A 19,173-nucleotide genomic window follows, 5' to 3' on the forward strand; every position below is an offset into this window, starting at 1 on the left:
AAGTGTGTAACTGCACAAGCCAAGGAGGGGGGTCACAAAGAGGACACTTGGTTTTGGGGGGATGTGTGCCTTGTACGACCCCCAGAGCAGACCCTTAGTGACCACCACAATGAGACCTGACCATGTGTAATGGTGAGGCCACGCCCACTCTGACATCTCATGCTAATGAGGGACCAAAAACCACTCCCACTCTGCCTTATGCTAATGAGGATCTGGAAAACCACTCCCACTCTAACATCCCATGCTAATGAGGAACCAAAAACCCATCCTACTCACGATTCTCATGCTAATGAGGGATGGTATAAAAGTGACTCGGAGTGAACCAAGCGGGATTCTGCCACCACTGCAAGGAAGCCCAGGGCACTGAAGGACCACCAGGACACCACAGGATCCATGGTGGTGACTATCTCCTGCTTGCACTGCCTATGCTTAATGTGGCAGAATAATGTTGGTACTGTTGAACAGGCATTTGATCTCATTTGCAGCCTAATTTGTGCAGAGGACTTTAACATCAAATCATAACAGCTGCTTCTAACAGTCATGTACTGGAATGATGAACATTTGATTAAAGACTGAAGAACCATGTCCCAGTTTACCAGAGCTGGTTTTGTGCTTCAGGCTGGAGCATGCAGGGCCTACTGACACACAGAGTCACAGTGAATCATGTTTGTTTCCACTTGTTGAACACAAATGCAAATGTATTGACGTCTTGAGCATCATGATTGTGATATCCAACCTGTAAGGGCAGAGAAAAGTGCTGTTCAACCAGGGCCACCAGCTAGAACAAGAATAAACACTTCTTAAAGTTTCAGAGAATCTTTGTTTTCTTTGTAACTTACATGAAGCAGTCAGATAAGTTTACAAAATCGGGATTTTAGTCTTGCAGTGTTGTTTCAAATAGAAGGCCCAGTTTTCCTATATGCTTAGGTGCAATACATCCAATGTGATCTGTGACCTTTAGGGAGATGAAGCCTGATGGGAGCAATTAGTGGTGCCAAATTCTTTGCAGATGAGTATTATCCCCACTTGGTGGGGGGGGGTTGGCAGGACAGTCTTGGTCTCTAGAAAATATTTTATGGAAAACTGTTGCTGTTTACCTCTCAGCAGGGTTATCATCTACTGCTAAATAAATATTTCGTTAATCACCATTGACGGTATCACAAACAAGTGATAGAGTAGGGCTTCATTTCTGACTGACCCTTTCCTGTTGTGATTGTAGCTGGTGTGGAAGTAGACAACAGCTTCCACAGGGCAGGGAACTGGCTTTGTTTGCTGCTATCTTACTCCATGTGTCTTTGTATAGGATAACCTGCTAGGAACTGTGTGAGTTTCAGCTGTTTATAGGACAAGTGGACTTAGCTGCAGAATTGAATTTTTTCATTACAGTGGCTGTGCCTTTGTGTTAACTCTGCCACAAACTTCCTTCTCTCAACAAATGGTTTTGGAAAGGGAGTTGAGGAGTAGCTCAGTGGAGAAAGCATTGTTTAAGTTTTTCAGTTTAGGACTTTAAACAAAGAGAAAAATAAAACAACCTACTTCCATGGCTTTTGCTGAGGCATGTGGTTCCTTACTAATCCTCTAACAAAAATGAAGTTGAATGCTATCCTCTGTTTGCCAGTAAATACAAGATAATGATTCCTGCTAACTGAATTCAGTAAGTCCATGCAGACTAAACCCATACTCCTGTTAAGTACTATTTGGCTACAGAAGTCAGTTAAGATAGAATAAATGGAAAGCTAATTTATATTTGGATTACAGAACTGAAACTTCAGTTTCCAGTTCACTGTTCTAGGCTTGCTATTAAAAATCTGTGGAGATTGGTGCTATCCACTGCCACTCCAAAAGCTTTTTCTGGTTTTATGCATTAGTTGCTTTCAGGGTCTGGAGTAACTTCGTACAGCAGAAACATTTGATCTCAATTTAAAGTTGCTTCCAGACTGCATCCTAAGAAATGTTACATGGGAAGTAAACAAGATACTATAAGTCAGAGTCTGATGTCTTTTTCAGCTGCTTCTTAGTAAAGAACGGGCTCACAGGGTGACTATTTGTGTAAAGATGAATGTAAATTAATAATTGAACCCTCTTGATACTGCTGCTTGTGGCAGAGGCAAGTGTAGCTGTGTGAGGTCTGCTGGACCTCCGGAGTTTTATTGCAGTTCTTTCCCTGCCTTTCTGAGTAGGGACAGTAGGAGAGGAAATCTTTGTTCTTCCTCAACGCAACTGGAGGTTCATCGTGCTGCAGCAGTTGCTTCTAAAAGCCAAGGTGACAAATCTGGGGAGATCAGCACTGGGAAAGGCCCTGGATCTGAGTTACAGGTCTGCTACACAGCTGCTCCTGTTGGGTGGGGATTCAGACTAGAAGGGAGCTCAGAACACCTGGATTAACTCTGCTCTGGTTCCTTGTCTGTGTGCCAGCACTTCCTGTTTTTAAAGATCCTGTTTACTGTCTGCATTCCAAATATCCCAGGAAGGTGGGAGGATGGGAAGAAACATGGAAAGAAAAATAAACAGCATTATTTAAGGTGGAATTTTTATATATTTTTAATTATATAACCAGCATTTGTTACTTTTCAAACCTGGTTTCATTAGCTACATTCTCGTGCAAGCTTTTGTTTACATCATCTTACACTAATTTCCAAAAGCAGAACTGCATGGGAAAGCTGACATTGAAACCATTAATATTTTTAGCAAGGAGCAGAGTAAGATTTTGTGGTGTGCTTTGGCTTTGTGCTCTTCCTGATGTTCACATAAATCAGTATTTGTCAGCCATATGAAACGGAGTATTAAACAAAAGTATGTAATCAGAGGAACACCTTATTCCTATGGGTACAAAATGGCATGTTGCTCTGATTTTGTTGCCAAACTTTAAAGCTCTGGATTTAAACAGCTTGAAAGAATTTGGGTGCTGCTCACTGACCTTCAGAGCTCACAGCCTACTGTGTAGGAATAGCTCTGACCAGCACAGAGCCAGGTGGGAAGGTAGTTCTCATTCTGCTGCACTACAAGCCAAGCTAATTGCTGAAATAATGAGTAAGCAGATATGTGAAGTGTAAATAGGTGATATGTTGCTTTTCTAATTCTTTGTTGTGCTTTATGACTACTAGTCCTGTATAAACAACAAAATCCTGTCCTTTGAGATGGAGCTAGAGATGGAATTACTGAATGATTTTGGACTAAAAAGGAAAATTTAATTCCAGGCTTTCCTTTGTTTAACAAAGAGACAAAATTCTGCCTTTAGCTGGAAGAAAATGTACTAGGACAGATATTCTGCCTTCGCTATGTCATGGGATCCCTAGGGAAAAGGCACAGTCGTAGTGGGAGTTCTGGAGGTCACCAGCAACTTGAAAATGCTTCTTTCTCGTGATCCTGTTTTCATGGCTCCCAGACCGTGAGGGAAGCTGTAAACACTATGCCTGCATGGATGGGGGAGGGCGAGCAAGGGGATTTGAAAATAAGTATTCACAAAGGTCTTTTGGGTTCACTTGGAGAGGAAAAAATACTCCAGCAATAGTAAATCTTTTTAAACTGATCATCTTGGGTTTGTTTCAGCTGTTTGATCCTGTGGTTTTTTCAGCAACATAACACAGTTCTTCTTGGGCAATACTTTGTAGTGAGTTCTTTTTTTCAGGATGACCTCACCATTAATTTTATTCATAGTATCTGAAAGTCACTAGGAGAGTATTGTATTCTGGAAAAAAAATCTGGATGTAAGATAACTTTAAAGAGAACAGCTCTGAAATGTAGCTGCCCCATATTCTCATATCTAACTAAAGTGAAACTGCTTTTCACTAATTTCTAGTGAGGTTTTGCATTCACAGGAAATAATGATCTTGTATTTCTGCTGTGCTATTATTCTACAGATGTTGCCAATAATTTTAGGGGGCTTTAGCTCTGTCTAGAACAAGGCGAATGTACTCAGTGCTGTTTTTGAAGGGTGGGAGAAGTAGGTAACTACAAATAAAATTGGTAGTGTTTGGAAATACTTGCGTGTTTCAGAGGGAAACTAAATGCCAAGATGATTTTGACAGTGTTAAATCCTCCTGTTTGTTTCCCTTGGGCTGCTGTTTGTGATCAGATAAGGCGTTCCGGGTATCTGCACATTTTCTGGGAAATAAGAACGAAAGCAATACATATGAAATAAGACACAACTGCAGTGCAACAGTCTGCTGTTTTCTATTCTGAACAAAGCAATATTTTTACCAATTAAATCTGTGTATAATAATTTTTTCATGGAGGACAGTTTCAGACATCTTTGTACTTGTCTTCCTGGATTCTGGAAGAGTGCCAGCTTGGCAAACAGGAAGAACAAAAGGACAGTACTGAACATATCTAGTCTGGAGCAGTCTTACTGTCACCACACAGCAGGTTTGGACAGCAGCAAAATTAGACAGACTACTCTGCCCAGTTCTCTTCATGTTTTAGAGTGCCTGATTTGTCTGATGGTGAGAGTAAAACATTTTGGCATTTAGAAAGGTTGAAATGTCTCTTCTATTTTGAAAAGTGTTGTTCTTGTTCCAGGAACTCGTTTATTTGTAGAAATTCACAGCTTCTGTTTTGGGGATTCCACAGTACTTTATAAAAGGGGTCATACCTGTAATGGATACTTCTGCCAGTGTGATAGAGAATCAGGAGAATCATTTAACCTACATGTTAGTGCACAGTAAATCAAAATCATAAACAGTTGGATTATTTAATGAATAGAAGGCAGTGCTAGTAGTCTAGAGGAAACTTGTACCTGGAAAAGAAATCAACCCAGTCACAAATCTTAATGAGCAGCTCTCTGATACCAAAGATGCCACAAATTATTATAAAACATTGCTACATCCTGTCTATAAAAACAGTGTAATGGAGTTTGTCTTGTGACTGGAAAAACTAATGGACTTCAATTAAAGTGTAGCAGTTTACTGAATGACTCATTCAATTTCAAATGTGGGCTGATAAAATTGTATCGAGTGTTTAGTCTGTCCTTTTGAATGGGTTTTGAAACGCTGGCTGATGTGTATAGCAGTGCAGATTATTCAGTTCTCAGTCACTGGGATGTGTGTACCTCTTTGCATAAGCATCCCATACTTTATACTTCAATGCAGTATTCCAGCACAGTGCACTTCTTGCTTCCTTGTATGCTTGCTCCGTTTCTTGCTAGTTGGTACTTTAGTGATGGAAGAACTTCCTTGCAGAGGCTGAAGAGTAACTGTAGGTGCTCGTGCTGATGACAGACAGGCTTAACTATAAGTCTGCTAAAGTGAACAATAATATTTTTTTCCCTTAGATTGCCCCCCTGGCATGCAGAGTGTGTCTTCATCTGTGAGGCGATAAAACTGTCATAGTTTACTGAAACCAAATTTTCTAAACTTGGAATCTCATATTCTTAATAAGGGACTATATCAGCTATGTCAGATGATAGCTAATTTCTATCCTACAAGAAAATAGGTTATATAAATTAGAATTCATATGGTGTCTGGGAGCAAGTAGAAATCTGTATTATGGAAAGTATGTTGTTTATCTTCCTGCTGTCTTCCCTCATGTATGTTTATTCTTTTGGAATGGAGTCTCAAAACCAGAGATTGTTTTGCACTAGTCCAGGTGTCCCAAAGCTTTTGGCAGGGAAAAATGTTTAAGGTGCTTTAGAAAGGTCAGGGATTGCAGGTGTGTCCATTTGAAGTGTTTGCATATCCCCTTAGTTTCATTTAAATAACATGTCTCTAGAATTCCCTTAAAATTACAGTCCTTTTACTGTCGAAGAACATAATTGATTCTATTTATTCCAGGCAACCTTCCAGATTTGAAAGTGTACACAGAAACACAAGCTGCCAGCTATACTTCAAAACTGTTTCTGTTTACATTCTTGCTTTCCAAATCCAAACCCTGGAGGCGTGCTTACATGTGCAAGTGAAATGAATGTGCACACAGAGAGACTGCATGCACCGTTCCAGCACATGCCTGTATCCCAGTTTAAAACAAAACCTGCTGTCTTGGTGCAGTTGCTCTAAAAATTGTAGATTTTGGGATGTCACATTGGACTGTTTGCAAGATTTTAAAGAAGAGATTGAGTCGTCATTTAATGTTTGAATTCTTTAAGAAAGCCAAGGTTGATGTTTATTTTGAAGAGATGCTTGGCTAAAAAGATTTACATTTTTGATGTATGTGTGTCCCCCACTCCTGCCTCTGTTTCTGTGTTGGCAGTTGCTGGTGGGGAGGGAGGAAAGCTTCCAGTGGAACGAGGCACCGTCCTTGCAGCTGCTCTTGCCCAGCACTGTTGCAGTCAGGCAGCCCCCAGGGCTGACTCCATGGGGATATCAGGAAGGAGCTAAAGCAACAGAAGGCAGCACAAGAAAGGGAAAGTGAGTTGTTCTCTGCCTCTTTCATCCATCTGACCCGTAACCAGCTGGCTCAGGGAGCCCCAGTGCCAGCAGGGTGAGGAGTGAGAACACATGCCTTGGGCAGGGCAAAAATGGGCTCTCACAGTTCAGAGGAGCCTCAGCAGGATGGTGGAACTGAAATTAAAGCACTGCTGGTATAAACTCAGTCTGTGTTGTGAATATTTAATTTGGTTGTGGTCCATCTATACTATCATTGTGTGTGTGTGGACAGGAAGCTGATATAACTGCATATTCTTGTTTGTTTGGGGGCTTTGTGCTGGTTTGTGCTGTAACAGTGATGTGCTTCTGCCTGTGTTTGCAGTTAAGAAATGTAAATAGGCATGTGATTCAGTGATATGGAGAGAGCCTCGTTCATGCTTTGCCTGATCAAAAAGATGCCATATAATTAGTGTATTTCTTTTTATCTGTGAGCTGAGGACAGTTAACGGTGGTTTGGAACCCTCCAAGTTATTCTAAATGGTGTTATTTGGGTTCACTGGTAATGTTTTGTAATTGGTAAGCTTCCCAAGTTTGTCTCTGTAAATACACTGTGTGTGCTGAGAACTTTCCATTTCAGCATCCGCTTGCTGAGGCTATTACAATGATGAGGGAAATGAAACAGCTTCTTTAGGCTCTTTCTTAAAAAGAAGTCAGTTGCAGAGCGTTTCTAAATATGCATGAGGTGTTAGTGGAAAAGCATTTTTCTAAATCTGCAGTGGCACTTCAGTACTTTTGTGGATATTTTTAAAAACCCAAACTACAACTACAAAGGAGGGATTAAAAAAGACAACCCTATTGCTACTCAGAGTTGCTTAGGAAGCAGTAGATTTGGGAAAACATCATTTTCATTCTAATGTTTCTTTGTAAGAACTGAAGTGTGGCAAAAGCAGGTACTGGATGTACTTGGAAGAAAACCTTTTAGAAAAGAAATGCTAGTGCATGAGGGAGGATCACTTTATTTTTTTACTTATATATAAAATGTTGTATATTAATTTTATATATACATAATTTAGTTAATATATACAGAAATATATTTTTATATAAGTACATATTTTTAAAATTTGCTGAGCAAAGGGCAAGCATAGCATCCATTGCTTTTCCATAGTGAGAGCTTTCAGAAAGTTGATCCAACGGAAGAGATGTGAAGCTGTTGGTTTGTGGGTTTCCTTTCCTTTCTGTTGTCAGGAAAACTGAGATACAGGGGCAGTCCTAAGAGGGTTTGTGACTGTAGTGATAGGACAAGGAGTAATGGGTACAAACAGAATGAGGGTAAGTTTAGGGTAGGCAGATATGAGGAAGAAATTCTTGACTGTGAGGAAGGTGAGGCCCTGGCACAAGCTGCCCAGAGAAGCTGTGGCTGCCCCTTCCTTGAAGTGTCCAAGGCCAGGCTGGGCAGGGCTTGGAACAACCTGGGATAGTGGAGGGTGTCCCTGCCTGTGGCAGGGGAGTTGGGATGAGATGGTCTTTAAGGTCCCTTCCAACCCTTAACATTCTGTGGTTCTGTGATGGATCTCTTCAAAATTAAGAGCAATGAATGCACAGATGAACAACTTTGTTTCATTACAAAAAGAATCCAGGATACTGGGTGAAAGTATCAGACTTCCAGTAAAATGATGCCATGCACCATATGGATCCTTATTAAACACCGTGGTAAAAACCCCTTTTTCCATTAACCATGTCTGGCTCTTAATTTTAAGACCAGGAAAAGGCATCATAAGAAGACCAAATATTTTCTAACTTGAAGTGTTCTTCAGTCTTGTCACAGGATGCCAACAGTTTGTATGTGAAAACATTCTGAACAAACCGGATTTCTTTTGCAAATACACAAATATTGCCTCTGGTTAAGGAAATTAAAAATAGGTAGGGATTAGGAATGTTTATTGGTGAAGTATCACTGTGTGCCTGCCATGTAGTTCTGCTCTCTTTTGTGGCGTCTCCCCTCTCCCACTGGGCTAAAAAACATCTCTGCTCTGTCCAGATTCTGGTTTTCTCATACTCTGTCTCATTCTCATTTTCTCTCTTTGTCATACTCATTTCCTCTGCTCTAAGATGGCATGAGCAGCACAGATAGGAGGTCACACGTGTTCCCCTCCTTTCCTTTGGCTTGGCAGAGACATTCATGCAGCTGCCAAAGGGAACTGGAACAGGGCATTGGCACTAAATAAAACGAGCCCAACTGCAAAGTGTTAGTGGGGCTCAATTCTTCTGTCCCATTCATGGAAAAAAGGGTTTGTTTTTGATGTAAATAGCTTACACTGATCTGAAACAGCTACGGCCAAGTCTTGTGTGTAAATGGATTCTTAAAATCAAGTTTAGAGGTTTTAGTAAACATTTAGTACTATTATGTAAGTGTTGTTTGAATATTTTAGAGGTTTGAGATGAGAAAAAACAAATGCATTTTGGAAGCATTGGTTTAGCTAAACATAAAAGAGCTGATGGTTTGTATCATCATTAAAACTGTGGAGAACTTGGCTTGAGATTTGGTTAAAAATTTCTGTAATAATTTGAGTATTAGATATTTTCATACCCCTGCTATTGAAGGGTTCTACTCATGAGTTATAAAGTTCAGATAAAAAAACCCCTCTGCTTTTAGACTATATGTATACTGGCATTTTTTCCAAATTAGTGTGATTCTATTAACTGTTTTGAGTAGATATTTAGATTCAAATACAAGTTCTCAGGCTTAGTTTTATCAAGTCTTTTTTATGAATGTAAAATATAGCTATGAATATTCATCTACAATTATAAGTGGCGTTTGAACCATTTTATCTGGAATTCCTGGTGATGTTTGTATTTTAAATTTTGACATTTAAATTTCTGATTTTTACTCAGGTTCACACGCACGAATCACTGCTCGAAAAGCTTGAAGTACAAAGTTATCCCAAGACTTAAAAATGCCTCCGCGGCCGTCATCTGGTGAACTATGGGGCATCCACTTGATGCCCCCCAGGATCCTGGTGGAGTGTCTTCTCCCAAATGGAATGATAGTGACTCTAGAATGCCTCCGTGAGGCCACCTTACTGACTATTAAACATGAACTCTTTAAAGAAGCAAGGAAGTACCCTCTCTATCAGCTCCTTCAAGATGAATCTTCTTACATTTTTGTAAGTGTCACACAAGAAGCAGAAAGAGAAGAGTTTTTTGATGAAACACGGAGACTTTGTGACCTGCGACTGTTTCAGCCTTTCCTTAAAGTTATTGAACCAGTAGGTAACAGAGAAGAAAAGATTCTTAATAGAGAAATAGGTGAGATTATATATTTTTTTTTAAAACTGATTATCCTCCTCAAATATAAAGAATTGAAATGGGTCGTGTTTGTCACCTGTATCTGCCATGTTTCATAGCTGCCAGTTGTTGCATCAAATGTCCAAAGGTGCTGATAATAGTAAAGCCAATATTTATAAACAGTGAGTTAAACTTCTTTTTTCTGGTCTGTTTCATTCACCTTGCCTTTGTGAAATGTATTTGTAGTTGCCTGTGGGTTAGAGGGTATCTTTTTGCTCATCTCTTATTAGCAGGATTTCATATTAGTACAGAGCAACACCTGTTCTATTGTTTGGGAAGTCAGTTTTAATTTATTTTGAAGTTTATAGAATTGTAAATTCTGTATTTAACTACAAATTTTAAATTATATTTGTGGACACACATTTTAATACTGCTCTAACTTGCTTAGAAAGTCAAATTTCAGAAATGAGGTTTTTTTCAGCTGTCCCCTTCCCCCTTCTGACAAAAGAGCATAGGGAGAGGAGGCAAAAAAACACCTGAGGTTGGAGATGTGGAGGGGACACAAATTGTGATGTTTTGAATTATCTCTGGAGTAGCTTATCATTTTCCATGATCCATTGAGGAAGCACAGGGAATCTGGCATTTTTTCCAACATCTTGGTGAAGTATTAAATTGAGGCAGTACAAACATACCACTCCTGTTTCATTGCTAACAAATGTGAACTGCAGTGGCAGAGACTTGTCAACTGGAAATACTTGTTCTGATGTACTACTAATTGTTAAATGATTTAATTGTGACGAATGCATCATAAGTAAATTACTTCTGTTTTGTAAAGCTCAACATGTTCAGGACTAGGAGAGAGCAGTGGTTAGGTAACCATGCAACACGACAATTGAAAGTTTCCATTTGAACACTCATGCATAAATGATGATTTATCCAAGTAATCTCATTAAAGTAAAGGGAATTACATCTGAGACTGAGGACCTGAAAGAAATGCACTGTTATATGAATCTGTGTCAAAGAGCTTAAGTTCAGTGTCTCTTGGAGTGCTTGCTGCAGTTCTTAAATAATGCAGGTCATTAAAAAAAAATTAATAGCTGTCATTCAGTTGTAAGCAAAGCTGATTATGGTCCTAATAGCTACCAATAATTCTGGCAGGGTTTGAGAAAAAAATCAGATTTCACAGCTTCTCTGGTCCCCTTAGGAAACTCTGTGCTGACTTCAAAGGAAGTTTAGTCCTGGTCCCTTTCCTCCAGGAGGAATGTTGACTGTGAGAGTGGTGATTTAAGGCTTCCAGGTTCTTCAGAGAATGTACACCTGTTTTCTAACCTTTCCTGTGTCTGCTTGGTGCACTTAACTTCAGAACTGTGTAGTTCTTGAATGATATGAAACAATTATGTGTACGAGTATGTTGGGGTTTGACACGGTTTGCTAAACCACCACAAAGTAGAAGCCAGCAAATATTTTAGGCTGTGTTTTGCTTAAAGTCGGCTTTTTATGTGACTGATTGAAGAAATATTTAGCTCTACTTGTTAGTTATGATTATTTCCTCATCTGCTCCAATGCTGTAGGTTTTGCTATTGGCATGCCTGTCTGTGAGTTTGACATGGTCAAGGATCCAGAAGTACAAGACTTCAGAAGAAACATTCTTAATGTCTGTAAAGAAGCCGTGGATCTGCGAGATGCCAATGCACCGCACAGCAGAGCACTATATGTCTATCCTCCAAATGTAGAGTCCTCAGCTGAACTCCCCAAACACATATACAACAAACTAGACAAAGGTAAGGGCAATATTTACAGCAGAAACATATTTTCAGTGTTTGAAATCAAAGAGTACAGCTGTTGACTTAGGCAGATCACTATCTTACACCTTAAATTCTTCAGAATAATTTTCTCGATGGACTGTACATTCAAAAGGATATGTAAAATTGTGCTATTCTAACTGAATCTTGAAATATAACTTGGTAAATAGAGGTGACTTTTTTAGTGGGTGGGAACAGCTTGTTGGCTTTGCAGTTTTCTATGGCATTCAGATATCTGGAATTAAATGATGCTGAATCACTGAGTTACCTTGCAGCCCTCAAGTATGAAAGAGTTACTGCTGTTTCCTTGAAGGCCAAATCATCAGCAGTCTTCAGTTACTGAAAATATTCTTAACCTCAGGGCTAAAAGTTTGAGTTTACACTAGAGTCAAAAATAAACTTAATGCATCTAGTTCCGTGCAGAAGTTATAAACCCTCTCTCAGTCTGGGCTATGAATCTTGTTTGCATCTTCCTTTAATACTAAAAATGAATCTTTGTGTTGGGGAGGCATGGGAGTTGTTTGGTTTGGGGGTTATTTTGGGTTTGTGCTTTTTGTTTGGAAACTGTATTGGAAAGGATAAGCCTAACATTATTTTACATGTATTCCAGGGCAAATTATAGTGGTGATCTGGGTAATAGTCTCACCAAACAATGATAAGCAGAAATACACCTTAAAAATCAATCATGACTGTGTGCCTGAGCAAGTTATTGCTGAAGCAATCAGGAAGAAAACTCGAAGTATGTTGCTATCTTCTGAACAACTGAAACTTTGTGTCTTGGAGTACCAGGGCAAATATATTTTAAAAGTCTGTGGCTGTGATGAATACTTGCTAGAAAAATGTCCACTGAGCCAGTATAAGGTGAGTAACATAAAGGATTTCTTTTGAACTACACTAAAATAATCTAAATTCGTGGGGGAGAAAAATGATCAGTATTAAGTCTGGCTTTTTCATTGAATTAATCCAAAACACTGGAAGTGACAGTGTCTGCACCTTTAAACAAATTGGCTAATCCATGTGCTTCAAAAGGGAGAGGGGGGAGAAAAGGTGGTTTGAACTGGAATTTGTATCACTAGTGTCATTTTTCTTCTTTGAATGTTTCCCTCTAACGTTAGTGCTAAATCAGAGGTAGGTACTTTCAGAAATCTCTTAGATTTTGATGGCAAGAGATGAACTACATTTGCATGGTGCTGATGTAATAAAACAGGAAATTTGATTAGATTGTAAATTATGAAACAACCATTGCTACTGTAAATCCTGTCCTAAAGGTTTGGTAAAAGAGAAAACTGTTTTCCTGTTACACCTTTGTCGTTACTTTAATAAGATAAAAAATGTAGACTTCCAGCACTGCAGAAATCATTGCTGAGCCTTCCTTGTGTCTGTCTGTCCTTCACTGCCTGGGTTTGGTAGTGCTGGGAGTGTGAGGCAGAACATGATGGGACAGAAGAGCATCTGAGCAGCTCTCTCTGGAGCAGACAGTGTTACCCAGTCGACTTCCTGACAGGCTGCTGCTGCTTCCTCTTGGAGGAATGTATTGTTGTAATAAACTGCTCCCATCCCTTTGGCTAAAATGGTTGACAATCTGATCTTCAGAGCAGTGGAGGAAAGAAGGAGGGGTGGGGGATCCTGAATAATGGGAAAAGTAACTCTATACTCTGGGAGCTGGGGAACAAGTGCAGGCATACATGAATAATTTTGCAGAGTCATCTGAAGATCAAACAGCAGATGTATTTGATCTAGCGTGGTTTCTTCAGAAGCATCTGGTCTGCCTTTGCTGTGCCCCAGCAGAGCTTACTCATTAACTCCAGGGCTGGACCTGTCCTAACACACTGTATTTTGCGGTAGTGTTGCCAGGCTAAATGCTCTCAGCACTCAGACCTGAATGGACAGGTGAAGTGTGTCAGGATCAGTGCTGGGTGTAAGGTGGTGAGCACAACTGAACCGAAAATGAGCATGAGTGCTGCTTACCTTGTGCTCCCTGCCTGGGACTGGCAGTATCAGTCACCTGTGCTCTACTGCAGGCTGGTACAGCCCTTGCTGTTCCAAAACAGCTCAATTGCTTCCAGGAACAGTTCAGATTTATCTGCCCTGTGCTGCGCTGTGCCAGGGCTAAGGAGCTCTACAAGAAACCTGGCTGGTGTTTTTGTCAGCTCCCTTCTCTCTCTCTCCAGTTCAGCCTTCCTCAAAATCTGCATGAGTGCGGCTGTGTGACCCTACCCAGCAATGTGTGCTGGATGCTGTACCTGTTCTCAGTGTACAGGGTGTGCATGCATAATAAACTCTCTCAGTATGCTTTCACTTTTGTATCTTCCTGAGTATCTCTAGGTTTACATTCCCAAGAGTGTAGGCTTTGAAAAGACACAGCATCTTGGTTGTCTTTCCCTGCAGTACATAAGGAGCTGTATCATGCTTGGCCGCATGCCCAACCTGATGCTGATGGCAAAGGAGAGCCTGTACACCCAGCTGCCCCTGGACACCTTCACCATGCCATCCTATTCCAGGCGCATCTCCACAGCCACGCCCTACATGAATGGAGAAGCTACAACCAAATCCCTCTGGACTATAAACAGTGCTCTCAGAATAAGGATCCTCTGTGCCACCTATGTAAATGTGAACATTCGAGACATAGACAAGGTATGGCATCACACATGGCTTTTCAGCAACTCGTGGTTTCCCTCCTGAGTGTTCTGTTCTGTGTTGACATTGGAAAAGAATTGTTATTTAACACGTTAGAAAATGATACCACTCTTTACTTAAATTGGAGTGTTTATTTCTAAAGAACATACCCACGTTTTAGCATCTGGAAACTTTTGTATACTGCTTAAAAAGTGTGAGTTGTGGTAATTAGGTAAATACTCTGCCTGGTAGGAGCAGGACTCAGTTTGCATTGTACTTCAGCAGAGTATGTAATGGATAGAAAAAGAAAACCCATGTTGTTATCTGTCTTCTAAGTGGTTATGTTTAAGAATGTATTACAGTAATTGAGAGTGCTTTTGATGAGGGGGTGCTGTCTTTGTTTATTAAAATAAAGGTGGTGGGGTGATAGGGGACAAGAGGCAGGTGTAGGGTTCAATCCCATTGAAGACACCTACAACCCTGGCTCTCTTTCCTCAGAAATTCTTTCACCATACCTTGGCACGGGAAGAATTGAGACTAAATTACAGGGGGTTTTCATAGTATTCATTTCAAGTTTGTTACTGTTATTTTTTAAGAACTAGTTTTGCAGTTAATGAGGAGAAAGACAAAAGCATTTTTTCTGGAAGGATATGCTTATAAACTGTGCTTCACACCTGACAAGGCATGAATTAATTTGGGCTGGGGAGTGGTGGGGCTGTTAGGTTTTCAGTTTCGTTTTTGTTTCTTGCTTGCTGAAACTGAAAGGATAATATGTTGTAATCATGGTATGTGTTGATTGCAATGAAAAAATGTGTTTATAGTAACATTTCAAAGACTAATATGGATGTTGTTTTCAGATCTATGTTAGAACAGGTATCTACCATGGAGGGGAACCTTTGTGTGACAATGTGAATACTCAGAGGGTACCTTGTTCTAATCCCAGGTAAGATGAATACCTGAGTGACTGTAGAGAACCTGACTTTCAGGGCATCATAAATGATAGCACTGAAGGAGCAAAAGCTCAAATTAGCCATTACTCAGGTAGAGCTCCTTGCTGGGAATCCTTTACCTTAAGTTTTGTAAAAATATATTACATAACCCTATATATATAAATAGCATTAATTTAATTCAAACACAAGCATTTTGTCTTGCACATAATAGTAGCATTTCTTTACTGAACAGATCTGTTCTACATGTGCATTTACATTACTGAAACACAAATATAATTCATATATATATAAATATAACTTATCATTCACACATGAATACTGGGAAATCAGCAGAGCTCTAGGCAAGTGAACTCTGGTTTTGTCTGTGGACCAACAGCAGTTGTTCCAGTTGCAGGTCCAGATTTCACTTCCAGCATGAGGCAGTGTGATGTCCTGGAACCTGCAGATTGGTTTTGGTGGGGTTCCTTCTAAAGGAGAACCACTGAATCTGGAGAGAGGGTCTCACCTGCTAGCATGGAAATGACTGCCAGATCTGGACTGATTATTTTCAGGATTTTTGACAAACCATCAATATTACCTGGAAAAATAAATGACTTGAACCTATAAGTGCAAAAAGAAGTTTTATGTGAGCATATAAAAACATTGGGGACATCTTTTATCCACCTGTTCTCATGACTTTAACTAATGAAGAGGTATGAAATTTCAGCACCTGCTAAGATAGATGCAAGGGATGTATGCAGAAGTAATTCTTTGCTTGAATTTTCTGACTTCATGTCTTTTATAATAATTTTTGAAATTCATTTTTTTATCTGTATGTTTTCTATTAATATGATTAGGTTTTATAATTAAAGGACTAATAATATACATAGTTGGTGAAAAATAGGCTCTCCTTCTGAGTTGCCCTGAATACAGCTGTACTTGAACTGATAGTTTAAACTATTTTAGAGAGAAAATATTGGAAAAGTGGTGAAGGTTATGCCTTGAAATCATGGATATAATCACACAGATCTGTATTATATGAAATGAATGCATAAGAAAAGTGAATAAAAGTTTATCTGCCAATTTCCTTATTCTTAGAGAAGGGCTTTCACAGTTATTTCTTTGTAAAATTGCTTTCAGTAGCTACACTGAAAAATTAATGCTGTCCTTGGAAGCTGCTGCCTCTTTCAACTGAGAAAATTCTGTACGACAATCCGCTTAGGGGAAGAAACTGGATTCAGAAGTTCCTCTTCAAAAGCACAGTTCTACCAGCTGAGAGCTAAATTCTACTTAGATAAGTTAATGAAAACAAAATTGAAGTATCCCTGTAGAACCAATCTGTGCTATTATTACTACAGTAAATAGAAAAATATTTGACTTAGGAATATTGCTTTGGGTTTCCACGTTCTGTCCCCATCTTGCGGTTATCTTTTTATGTTCCAACAGTTCAAGTTTAGTTTGGTTTTGAAAGCTCTTTTTCCCAGTTGCTTTTTTCCCCTGAAGGGAAAAGTGTTTCACAAGCTAAACCTTACATCAGTGTAGCAGATATGCAAATCCATTATCTTCAGGTTGCAGGAATTGAACCTAACATGACTTTTGAAACAGTGTTGGGGCTAGAAGGCTGTTGGGGAAGTTTCCATTCCCAAAAGCAGTGAATGTGGTCAAATGCATGTATGGAAACCCTTTTTCAGTAAAAAAGTGTGTTCTGCAAGCAAATACACAGTTTAGGAATATAACAAATGCCTTTTGGTTGAGTGTGGTGTTGGCTCCGTGCTCTCCTTTAACCTGGTTTAATTCTGCCTTTTGAATCTTTCAGGTGGAATGAATGGCTGTTGTATGACATGTACATTCCTGATCTCCCACGTGCTGCTCGGCTCTGCCTTTCCATCTGCTCTGTTAAAGGCAGGAAGGGTGCTAAGGAGGTAAAACACCTCATGGATTTATTACACTAATGAGCCAAAGCTACTTAAATCAAGTTTGGGAAGATATTTGGTAAATGCTGTCCTGGCAATGAGTCTTAATGCAATGTTTGATTAAAATAGGGGTTTTTCTCTTGTGGGTTTTTTTTTGTTTGGAAATTAAACAACACAGAAAAAAGCTTATCAGTTCAGCACTGTAAATCATGTCCATGCTGCATTGCCAGACACGAAGACCAATGTTAGTGTTTTGAGGTGGAAGTGCTTTTAAAATTAATTTTCTAAACCCATGTTACTAACCTGTTTATTTTTAAAGGGCAGGGTTTTTACTTTTAGAGTTGAATTTTCAAGTAAAGAAAATCTGTATTCCTTTAGCATTTGATGCAAGATCTCAAACAGTAATTTTTAAGAATCTACATGCAACATTTAATTTTAGCCAGAAGAGCATCATTGCATTCTGGGTTTGAGTGTGTGTCACAGGTAATACATAGGGGGTTTGTCTATGAGCAGGTTTATGAACCTCACAGAATGATTTGGGTTAGAAGGGATCTTTAAAGATCATCCAGTTCCACCTCCCTTCTGCTAGCCTAGGTTGCTCCAAGCCCCATCCAACCTGCCCTTGAACCAGGGATGGGGCAGCCACAGCTTCTCTGGGTATCTTGTGCCAGTGCCTGACTACCCTTATCATAAAAAATCCAATTCTTTTGTGCAATCTAAAAATATTGTCTTTAAGTTTAAAACTGTTGGCCCTTGTTCTGTCACTGCAGGCCTTGGTAAAAAAATCTCTTTGTCAAAAAAACTTCTTCTGTCCTCTTGACTTACCCTGGTGTGAAGAAGATGTGTACATGTGTTTACAGTTCTTTTGGTATTATTTTGTAAAAGGACTGCCATGACAGCCATTCATAGAAAAATATGGTACAACTTCCACAACCTGCTTTCTGCTAATCTGGGAATGTAACTTGATCTGGGGTGAAAGTGCTGTTTCTCCTGACTTGCTCTTCAGTAATCCATAGATGACACTGAAAAAAATCATGTTTTAATCTCTTTAAGGAGCACTGTCCATTGGCTTGGGGAAATATAAACATGTTCGATTACACAGACACTCTTGTATCTGGGAAAATGGCTTTGAATCTTTGGGCAGTACCTCATGGGCTGGAGGATTTGTTGAATCCTATTGGTGTTACTGGATCAAATCCAAATAAGGTATTTGCATGCCAGCTTCCCCCTTAAGAGTGCATTTTCAAAATATGCTGTATTCTGGTTGCTATCATTCAGCAGAAAAAGTAATTTGAATTCCCTTTACCTAGGAAACTCCATGCTTAGAGCTGGAATTTGATTGGTTTAGCAACCCTATAAAGTTCCCAGATATGACAGTTATTGAAGAACATGCAAACTGGACAATTTCACGGGAGCTGGGATTCAACTACAGCTATGCAGGGCAGGTAAGGCAAACTCCCCCTCCAGGATTAGCTATTCAAATATGAAAGTGTTATTTATTGCTTTATTTTACTCAGTATGTCAGTAGCAAAACTTATTTTTTTACATCCTCATTTAATGTAAAATCAAGAAATCAGTGTTTTGTTGTGTGTTTAGTAAAATGGGCAATATATTCATTCTGCTTTCTTTATATTACCAGTGAAGAAATGATCTAATACTTCACTGACCAACCAAAACATTCCAAAGAGAAACTGTTTTACTGTGTTTTTGACATTTTATATCACTAATTCGGGTGTTAACCTACTTAGTTTAACTTTTCAAAACCTGTAATTCTTCAATGATATTTCTTTGTTGCAGTTTCATGCTTATGGGTAGGCTTTCTTGTGTAACCCAAAGCTGCTTAGAACGCTTTCCTGACTGTTTTATGGGCTAGTTATGACCACAAGTACAGGGAATTTTAAGGGAATTGGTGGACATACACATGGGTGTAGTCCTTTATCTCCCTTTTTCCACAAACAGAACTTGTGCATTACAACTGGCTTTTTGGTGAAGCTTGGAGCTTTCTTCAAAGCACTTGTTTGGATGATCAAAAGAAGTAAAAACAGAAAAGCAGTAAAGCTAAGAACGCTCTGTATTTAAAGCCAAGGCTGTGAAATTGGTTGGTGTGTTTTACATTTTCTTCTGGAGGCTGGTTCAAAGCCTTGGGTTGCCCAAGAGAGCTCCGTGGTCTGTGTGAAGAAAAGCCTTGTGGTGGGAGTTTCGCTGTGCCGGAGAGCGCGTAGGTGGCAGTGAGCTTCCAGTTTGGGAGTTCTGGGGTTATTTATAGCAGTCCTGTGCCAGTGTGTCCTGAACAATGGCTGGGGGGCATTCGATTTGGCACTCAGCAGGA

General features: G+C 39.6%; 1 protein-coding gene across 1 annotated transcript in view; it reads left to right on the top strand.

The window, feature by feature from the left end:
- The first annotated feature begins 312 nt into the window (after nt 1–312).
- PIK3CA (phosphatidylinositol-4,5-bisphosphate 3-kinase catalytic subunit alpha) overlaps nt 313–19,173 on the top strand; it is a 29,277-nt gene continuing 10,416 nt past the window's right edge. The window contains exons 1-9 of the mRNA XM_008644485.2: nt 313–396; nt 9,192–9,605; nt 11,156–11,365; nt 11,997–12,247; nt 13,775–14,020; nt 14,860–14,945; nt 16,748–16,853; nt 17,898–18,050; nt 18,155–18,289. Coding sequence (XP_008642707.1) covers nt 9,254–9,605; nt 11,156–11,365; nt 11,997–12,247; nt 13,775–14,020; nt 14,860–14,945; nt 16,748–16,853; nt 17,898–18,050; nt 18,155–18,289 — 1,539 coding nt within the window. The 5' untranslated portion in view covers nt 313–396; nt 9,192–9,253. The remainder of the gene's footprint in view (nt 397–9,191; nt 9,606–11,155; nt 11,366–11,996; nt 12,248–13,774; nt 14,021–14,859; nt 14,946–16,747; nt 16,854–17,897; nt 18,051–18,154; nt 18,290–19,173) is intronic.

The sequence above is a fragment of the Corvus brachyrhynchos genome, unplaced genomic scaffold (assembly GCF_000691975.1).
Source record: "Corvus brachyrhynchos isolate BGI_N302 unplaced genomic scaffold, ASM69197v1 scaffold162, whole genome shotgun sequence".
Lineage (NCBI taxonomy): Eukaryota > Metazoa > Chordata > Aves > Passeriformes > Corvidae > Corvus > Corvus brachyrhynchos.